The following is a 10556-nucleotide window of genomic DNA, read 5'->3' on the forward strand; positions in this document are numbered from 1 at the left end:
TATTACATATATATAAAGTGGAAAATGTATCTATTATATATATACATGTCTATGTTACATATTCATTATTAGTTATAATGTGACAAATACCCATACCACGCCCCCAAAAAATACCCATTGTCTCATAGGCTGGGAAATTGCTTGCAGAGGTTGAAGAGACTGGAATTACACTTGTCAATTGCATTTGTTTTAATGATTTCTAAATCGTGTCCACAAAAGGTGTTTGATGTATATCTCATCCTATGGTAGTGTTGGTCTCAAATGTGTTTGCTTCAGTAGGCTATCATGCCAATGGGTCATTTATCTCAAATGACCTTGACTTGAACTTTTAAAAAGTAGGAGGAACTTGTGTAGAGTGATGAAGAATGGTGTTTTGTTTTGGAGAAAAGCTACAATACCCACTCATCTTTATTGTTTACTTTGAAAGCAAGTCAACAAAAGATTTGTTAGTGAGAGACTTGATTTAGAAAAGTAAGTTAACTTTAACTATTTAACACTTAAACTTAAAAATAAACCTTAATATATAGTGTTTATGTGGACACACCAGAAATAACCTTACCTTCACCCATATTGAACTATCGAACAACTTCCATCACATGCATAGCTCATCTTGTTACCCCCTTCCACGCAATCTGTTTTCGCAATCCCCGCCGCGAGTCTGTTTTTCGTCGATTGTAAAACTGAGGTATACTTTTCTACGCGTAATAACAAGGTCGATGGCATCTTTGTCTACGAAAGTATAGTTTTCCATAACACATATTCACGGCATGTGACGTTGGTGAGATCAAATTCTTTCCAAACAACAAAGACCAAATTAGTGAATAGCCCACCGTGTCAAGATCAAATTGTTTGAGCTTGAATAACCCTAATAACGGGTCTCACATGCAAACGGGAGGCCTACGTTAATTGGGAGAATCTCAAGCAACATAACAACTGGGTCTATTTATTAGGTCTCAATTAGTGTATTTTTATCAAACATATCCTTGTGTTGGAGAGTTCAAAATGAGAAACTTAATAGTGTTGGCGATAGCTTTAGCCGTTCTTGTTTATCCTTCTCATCAGCTGAGTCGCTATGAAGCACTGTCAAAATCTGGTGTGAGGACTAGTGAGGGAAATGAATGGGTGGCTCCTTCCATTAGCAGTGAATATTCATGGAAGCTCAATCAATATAATCAAGATAGATTGCAGGAGAATGATAAAATAACTTCTCTGCCTGGTCAACCAGAAGGAATAACGTTTGCACAGTATGCAGGATATGTGACCGTTGATGAACAAGCAGGGAGAGCACTTTTCTACTATTTTGCAGAGGCCACTGAAGATCCATCTACAAAACCTCTCCTCCTCTGGCTTAATGGAGGTATTTTTCTTGTTTTTCAATGAAAGACATATCTATAGAAAATGGAATTGTTGTAGATTTTGTCATTATATCAAAAGTACATATAACAGTGGAGAGGAATCTCATCGGAAATATAATTGCTACACCAACAATTGCAACTTACTGACTGTTATGTAAGTTGTATATCAGGGCCAGGATGCTCATCATTAGGTGTGGGAGCAATGACTGAATTGGGTCCATTCCGAGTACAACCAGATGGCCAAACTCTTTCTAAAAATCCATATGCATGGAACCAAGGTTTTGTTTATAATTATTCTAGGCTCCATAATGTTTTTGCCTTGCCGATGGATTTAATGGAATTCTATAATTGTTAATACTTGGACGGCTTAAACATTACATACTAAGCTTCATTCCAAGACTAATGTGTTAAATAGTCAAATTTGACTTATTTTTTCCAAGCTTAACTTTCTCTTTAATATGTGATGTTCAATGATATCTCCTGTTAGTTATAATCATTCATATCATAAGTTTTTTTTCCCAATAGAAATGCCATTATTCAATGTCACCCAGAGATTCATTCACCTTTTGTATTTTGCAGCGGCAAACGCCCTGTTTTTGGAATCCCCTGCCGGGGTTGGATTTTCATACTCAAATACCTCCTCTGATTATCAAAATGGAAACGATCATAACACTGGTATTTCACTTTATAATTTATGAAACAAATTTTGTGACATGAATGCACACACTGAAGATTTCTTGGTAGAAACAATGTTTCAATACTTATTTACTAACAGAAACAATGTTTGTCATGGGTAAATAGCTCGAGACGCGTATACATTTCTTCTGAATTGGCTTGCAAGATTTCCACGGTATAAGAATCGAGATTTCTATATTGCAGGGGAAAGCTACGGTGGTATGTAAAACAATAATCCTATTGATATCTGAATATAGAAAGCTCATCTCCATGTTATAAAAAAAGTCCCTTCTGGTGTCTTTTTTGTATGTGCATGTAGGGTTCTATGTACCTGAATTAGCAGACACAATTCTTAAGAATAACAACTCACGTACATCCTTCATAAATCTCAAGGGAGTTATGGTACGGTTACTTTTTCTTCCCCTTTTCCGCTCATAACCAGTCTATCATTTGTATTCTAACTATATTTATCATTTTGAAATATCCCTCAAAGTAGAATAAATCTTAGTGATCTTTAGATAAGTGAGAAAAATGTGTGTAAACAATACACATTGATAGAGTGGATTATTTGGAATTCTTATTATTGAAAAACTGTGCTGTATAGATTGGAAATGGAATAATGAACGCGGATACAGATCATTGTGGCTCTATTGATTATGCATGGTCACATGCATTAATATCAGATGAAGATTATGCAGATCAGCGTTGTAGTTCATCCGGATCGAGCCATACAACTCGCAACAATACATTTGTGTCTAAAGCAGAATCTACCGATGGAGAGATAAATCCCTATAATATATATGCCCCACTTTGTAAATCCCATCCAGATCCCATTTGGCCATCTTCTACTTCTATTGTAAGTATATAAACATGGTCCTAGAATCTCTTGACACAGAAATTTTGATATAGTACAGTGCTTTCTATTTTATATTCTATATGTATTGAATAAGTAGATATATTTTCTATTCTCTTTAAATTGCAGAATGATTCCCCAACTAATGGATTAGATGGATTTGATCCATGTAGTCCTGGTTATGTATTTACATATCTTAACACCCCAGAAGTTCAAAGTGCTCTTCATGCGAATGTAACAGACTTGTCTTATCCATGGACCGAATGCAGGTATGAGTGTATGCATTTGATATTTTTAAATATGTATGATCATTTGTTTGATCTTACAAAGTCTAAGACTTTGAAGAGTACCATCTAATAATTTTCCAATCTTCTTCTTTAAATAGTGATGTACTCTCATACTTTAGATCTGAGACCACAATGTTTCCAATATATGGAAGAATGATGGCAGCAGGATTGAGAATACTAGTCTACAGGTATAAAGGGAAAATAATGTTATTGATAGGAAGTGTTTAATGAGAATAATCTGGTAAGAAAATCAAACTAATGGTAAATGATTTTGATTGTAGCGGAGATGTGGATGCGATTGTTCCTGTGACTGGCACAAGCTATTCCATTAATGCACTTAAGCTTCCAATAGAAGAAGAATGGTATCCTTGGATGAATGGAGACTCAGATGTTGGGGGTTTTAGTGTAATTTATAAGGGCTTGACATTCGCAACAGTTAGAGGAGCTGGGCATGAAGTACCTAGCTATCAACCTTCAAGAGCCTTGACCATGACCAAATCCTTTTTGGCTGGGAAGCCACTACCATCATAATAGTTCCACCATTTTACATTTAACAATTGCATTCAAATGATTTCATATAGTCACTACTATGATGAATGTATGTCTAATCTATTTTTAAATTATTATTGTAAAAACATATTTACATATTTGGGCATCATCATATTGTATTTTCTTGACTCATTTTAAGATTTAATTGTGAAAAAGGTCATAATACATGTTCAAAAAGGTATTTAAGAAATAAAAATAAAATTTAAGGTACAAATCAAATTGTCATAAATTAGTGTTGAATTTTCTTATTAAATCAATGAAATACATATATAGATATACACAAACACACACACACATATATACATTTAAAAAGATATTTAAAAATTCAAATGACGTAAACATTAAGGTACAATAGCTGTCATTAGTTAAATTTAAATTTTTGAATCAAATCAATGAAATACACACACATGTTGCTATATATTAGAGTCATTTTCCACTCCACATTATTAGTTACTCCACTATTTGCAACACTATAAACATAAGAGAAACAAATCACTCCTTTCTCCAATAACAACTTGAGGACAAGTATAAGTATTTAGGGGTGAACTTCCAACCTTGTAGAAGTGTTGAGTTAGAATGGGGCATCATATTCTTGATTATATATATGTATATGTATATGTATATGTATATGTATGTATGTATGTATGTATGTCTATGTGTGTATGGGAGGCTTGAAGAAAAATTTCACTACCATTAGGACTTGAGTGGCTAATACATGGTAATTTAACACCTTTCTAATTGTAAATCTATAGTTATTGCTTATATTATTATGGTTTGTATGGGAATAACCCAATAATTGTAGGAGAATTTACTGAAATTCATCTATGAATTATATCATTGTTTGAGGCAAGTACACATTCAACCTATGTAAGTGAATTCATTCTATTATGAAATCAAAAAATTACAAAATGATAATATTAAGACTATATTGTTGGTTAAAAGTTTGTCTTGCTTGGATTTTGGTTCATACCCTAACTCTTGAAGTACACAATGTGGTGTAAGAAAAAGTTGTTAGCTACAGAATGGGTCAATGTAGGTGTTCTATCAAGGACCCTTGAGTTGAAAGATACAACTCACTTGTGTGAAAAGATATGCAACGAATATTGGTTTTAGTGGATCAACAAGTTTAGGGGTGTGCTCTTAACTAGAGAGAAAAAGATGTATAACCAAATTGCCCAACACTTCAAGCAATCTAGACAGATTTCAGATGATGTCTCACAACTTCCACAACTATGAATACATGAGTGACTTTTAAGCTCTTCTAACACCTAAATGTAGTCTAGTCTATCTACTGAATGCAAGATGCAAAAATACAAGACATATCTATATATCAAGATACAATGGAGCATGCACCATCTCAAAATGTGCCATATAGAACCACAAAATAAGAAACAACTATAAATATTTCTAGGACATCCTATTCTACTATTGGAACATCAAAATGGAGCCTCTTTGAACTATTATATTGCTCTGATGGATCCCGCATGAACACAAAAGTGAAACCCAAAGTTAGATTACTTAGTTTATATGGTTTCTAAAAATAAAAAATAAAAGTTTAAATTTGTAGTCAACGATAAGAAATTAAAAAAATTTAAAACTAAATGTTTATGTGTACCCCACCTCCCTGTCTTCTCATGCAGTCAAGAGTCCTAACATATGGTATAGGAAGAGATGGGATAGTGTCACTAATGTTTCCTTTGACCTGTATATGTTTGCAACCATGAGAAAGATCTACATGTTATACTATTAAATGTAAAATTGTTAGTATAAAATACATATTTAATTTTTTAATTAATATTAAAAATTACTTGAGGTAAACTTTGTTCAGGCAATGAGGGTTGGGTCAAGAATGATACAAATCCTTGGCATGGTACCTCTCTCAAACTAGGGGTCACCTACAAAATTAAAAATATAATTGATGCAATAATGATCTCATCATGTTCATACTTTATAATAAAATAAAAATAAATAAATTTAGAAATATATGTACTGTGGGGCTATCACTGCAAATTGAGATGCTTGTGGCTCTCTAATTGTGAACTAGTGTCCTGACATCATCAGACACCACCCTTTATCAAATAAATCATTCAAATAAAAAATGAGCATACACAAGTGACAAGTATACATTTGCATAAATAATCTAAAATACTCAATTATCTCCCCCTTGTTAATGCTTCATGCATCAACCCTCTCACAATGCCCCCAGTTGAAACTAGTAAAAATTTCATCAATATGTAATAATATGAACATAAAAATTAGAAAACACATGTATATACTACTATAAAAAAGGGAAACCAATTAGTACATTAAAAAAATGTACTATGGAATTGTCAAGGCCAAATGAATGACCAAAAGTGTGAAACACTCTATTTATGGCATCTCCTCCTCTGCGATTGAATAAATGCAAATGAATCAAATATATACATAAGTGGACAATCATTATAAGTAAATTCTACTAAAATTATGAATATCTAAAATTAAATACAATGTGACAAGTTAAATATTTATCCTTATAGTAAAAGTAATATTACATGACTCTACAAGTCTTGTCTCTCATCTAAAGCACCTCTCCAGGAGGTGCTTCAATGCCTGCAACATCTTGTGCTATATTTTCAACCTAAAAAATGTAGTCATATACATCACTATAAGTGGATTTTTGAAAAAACCCACGACCCAGAGATCTGTCTAATTTTTTTAGGATCGAGACATCAAGGAACATAAGACATTTATCAAATTTGATCTCTTTTGTAAAAGAGATATGCGGGGTAATATTTTTTAAGTGAGCATGAACCTGCTCTAGTTTACCATGACCATGTATCCAATATAGATTCATATCATCTATGTACCACTTCCATCGCTTAGGTTTAAGGGGGAAATATTTTAGACCAACCTCCTCAAATAGTTCCATATACAAGTTTACAATAAGAGGAGAAAGAGGTGAGTCCATGGCCACCCCATCAACCTATTTGCAAAATTCCCCTTGGAAAGAGAAGAAGGTGGAGTGCAAGCACAACTCCACAAGAGAAGCCACCTCAATATTAAATTTTCACTTCACAATTTCAATAGAGTCTAGGATAGGAACCTTAGTAAAGAGAGAGACTACATTAAAGCTTACTAAAATGTCATTGTTGTTGCATCTAGCTTCTTTGATAAATTGTAGAAATTTCTTAGAGTATTTGGTGTGGGAGTTTGAATTACCAACTAGAGGAGCAATTAATTTGACAAGGAAGGAGGCCAAATTATAGTTTAGGGAACCAATGGTATCCACAAGGGGTCTCAATGGGATGCCAAATTTGTGAATTTTTGGGATGCCATAAACATATGGTGTGACTTTCTTAGAGGGAAAAAGATGCTTCTTAGTGACATCGTAAAAAGATGAGCTCACAATGGAACCCTTGACCTTCTTTATAGTCCTGGCATAGGGGTTGAGAGAGATAACCTCGAAAGTGTTAGAGTGAGAGAGAAGGTCAAGCATCTTGGAAATGTAATAAGATTTTTCTAGAATTATTGTGGCATTGTCTTTATCTACTTTTGTGATGACACCATCATGATTATGAACAAGATCCTTAAAAGAAAGAATTTCATACTTAGGAATGATGCACTTAGGTGGCTTGCCTCACCTGAGAGCCATAGCACAATCTTGTCTAAATTCATCAGAGGAAGGTAGACCATGAACCATGTTCTCAATATTGATAAGAAAGTTGACATGCAAGATATCCCTAGGCTAGACAGAGACATTAAGGCCTCTCTTGATTAAGTTGAAAGCTAGGGGGTCCAAGCTAGGTTGTGATAAATTGACCACTAGCTTTGACTACCAATTCTCAATAGCAAAAGACAAAGGAAAATACCTAAAAAAAGACCACAAAGAACTAAGCTAAGGTGGAGGCTAATGTTGGAAGGTCTAAAGAATGCCATAGAGGAGCATGAGATAGTAACAAGGGGGGCCAAAAAGTTGAATTTTGTCAAAGAAGAGATTGCCAAGTCATAGAAAGGAGTCATGACATGAGAACCACCAAGGGAGGTTGGCATAAAATGAAAAGTACACACCTACTATTGGGTAATCACTTTGGTATACGATAAAACGTCTAGGCAAATCCATAGGCCTAGGCATAAAGAGGCTACTATATCAAGATGAAGATAAAAGAGCCTTGAGTTCAACCTGTCAATTGTCCTTCTAGTCGACTTAATAATAGCTTTGAGGAGAAAGAAAACTTATATATATATATATATATATATATATATATATATGTATATGTATATGTATATGTATATGTATATGTATATGTATATGTATATGTATATGTATATGTATATGTATATGTATATGTATATGTATATGTATGTATGTATGTATGTATGTATGTATGTATGTATGTATGTATAGTTTTTCTCTTAGTACAATTTTCTAGTTCTAATGTTCATTCCTTAATATTGAGTGTTCATTTTTTCTTAGTCTCTTTTAGTCATTGCACCTTTATCTTTCATATATAGAACATGTGCCATATAGTGGCTAATACTTGCCATTAAATAATATTTTTGAATTAGATAATATAGAGAAAATAAGTCAAAGAATAGCTATGCCACATAGAAACTATAATAATAACTATAAGTAATTAATCTAAAATAAACATTACTCTTATAAATGTCAAATTGTATTTCTATTGAAAATATTAAATTACATTATAGAATTGTAATAAAGAACAACAACTATGCACTATACGCAATCACACATGTATTTCTCATTGAATAACATAACAAAAATAATAAGACATCAAGTTAACTAGATTAAGAAAACAATATGACATTGAATTGCATTTTGAAAATTGCCAATATTTGACAGGTTGATGGTCCCTTGGGAATGTAATTAAGAATAAAGAGAATATTTTAATTTAAAATATATTCTAAAATAGTAATTTAAAATTAAATTAATTAAATAATTTATAATAGTTAAAAAAATTAACAATTATAAATTCAATTAATAAACATAATCTTAAATCAATGATAATATTGAACTCATAATCAACTAAATTTTTTGTTATTATTCTAATATTAAAATTGTTTTAATTTATTAATCATAAAAGTAGAATAGTGGCTTTTAGAGTAACTATTTAAAAAATTACATCTCTACATTTTATATAGCTAAATATTTTATATAATAAATTTAATTGTGTATTATAATGAAATTAAATTATTTTAGAAATAAAAAATCAATAATTTATTGTAGATCCTTAAAGGTGTCACACAATAAATGCACAAATAGTAGGAAAATTTATAGAGTAAAAATTAACATAATAGAGGAGACCCAAAACATAGTATACAAAATAAACAGAATAACATAAAAAGCAAGAGTAAATTAATGGTGAGTAATAGTATAATGATTGATACATACAAAATTGTATATGAAAAATAATTAAATAACAAAGATCAAATAAATGTCATATTATTTCCTCAGTAGACATTATCATAACAATTTCTAGAGTGTAATTATTTTTTAAAAAGTATTAATACAATTGATTTAGAGAGATATCTACAAAATAAATCTATTATTTGAATATAATTTAACATAAAATATTATATAAATAGATAAAATTAACAATAAATATTGACAATTGAAAACTGAAATTCTAACATTACTCCAATATTTTCTCTCACATCAAAAAATATCAAAATAATTTTATTAGATAGTTCTAATATAACACACAAGTAAAAACTTACAACATTGATTTTAAAAAAATTTCCATACTAACTATTAAAAATAAATTTCTATTCCTACAAAAGAGCACTTATAAGCCACAATCATTTCAATGAATGAAATTCAAGATAAATGATTTTATTTTAAAAAGTAAATTAAACATTATAAAGAACAATTATAGTTAGTCTTAAAATAAATAATAATACATTGTTGTGATTGGTGGAGCTTCAATTACTATTTAGTTCTATATTGCCTTACGATCTGTACTAATAAGAGAATAAGAAAAAAAAAACAACACTCAATATAAGGGAATGATGAGCATTGAAATTAAGAAATTTTAAAAGAGAAAAATTAGATACGCACACTCAATATATATGCTTTTACTTTATTGGTGATTTTTCCTCTTTTATTTGTGGGTTTTATTGCTTGTTTTTTCCCCTCTCTTTTATTTATAATTTTTTATTACATTTATATTAATTTTTGGTTAAATTTTCTCTTTAGTGGTTTCATGGTATTTTGATGGTGCATTTGGGACACCTCTTTAATTTGTTGATCTTTTTATCTTGGTGTTTTTTTACATTTACTTTCCTTCTCTCTTAGTCTTTTGAAGTTTTTTTACACTTTGACTTGTGAGCTTTTAAGTTTTTTTTTTCTTTTTTTTATTCTTATCAAACTTGATGAACATGTTGTCTCCCCTTCTCTCTCTTGCCTTTTTTCCTTCTTAATCTATTTTAGGTCTACGATTTGCAATATTTTTCTTCCTTGTTTCATTCTTGCATTTCTATGATGGATCATGTAGTGTGATCTAAAACATTGATGTAAAAAATACTACAAAATCAAATCCAAAAACTATATATCAAATTACTTCAATGAGTTATACAACATAATATCCACAATAAATAAAATTAATAATAGCAAGTTATTGGGTTTCAAATTTTCTTGAAAAGACAAATGGAATATGATCCATTCAATCTCCTTGTTCTTCTTCCTCCAACTAATGGTAATAGACAATTCACTAATCAAAAGCTAGATGAATATGTGTGCTCATTGTTCAACGTACAATGTGATAGTTATAGAAGATATATAAGATGTGTAATCAAGAAAGATGTATTGTCACCAATGGCTTGTAGAATTGTATTTCCCCA

General features: G+C 31.1%; 1 protein-coding gene across 1 annotated transcript; it reads left to right on the plus strand.

The window, feature by feature from the left end:
• The first annotated feature begins 985 nt into the window (after positions 1-985).
• Positions 986-3748, plus strand: LOC149575242 (serine carboxypeptidase-like 26). Its single transcript, XM_089812190.1, has 9 exons — positions 986-1357; positions 1526-1633; positions 1935-2030; positions 2157-2249; positions 2350-2432; positions 2635-2886; positions 3013-3152; positions 3269-3358; positions 3452-3748. The coding sequence occupies exons 1-9, from the start codon at positions 1003-1005 to the stop codon at positions 3699-3701; spliced, it is 1467 nt and encodes a 488-aa protein (XP_089668316.1). The 5' UTR covers positions 986-1002; the 3' UTR covers positions 3702-3748.
• Positions 3749-10556: the final 6808 nt, after the last annotated feature.

Source organism: Cupressus sempervirens, chromosome 2 (genome assembly GCF_028749045.1).
Source record: "Cupressus sempervirens isolate cs-2001-9-10 chromosome 2, ASM2874904v1, whole genome shotgun sequence".
NCBI classification, from domain to species: Eukaryota; Viridiplantae; Streptophyta; class Pinopsida; order Cupressales; family Cupressaceae; genus Cupressus; species Cupressus sempervirens.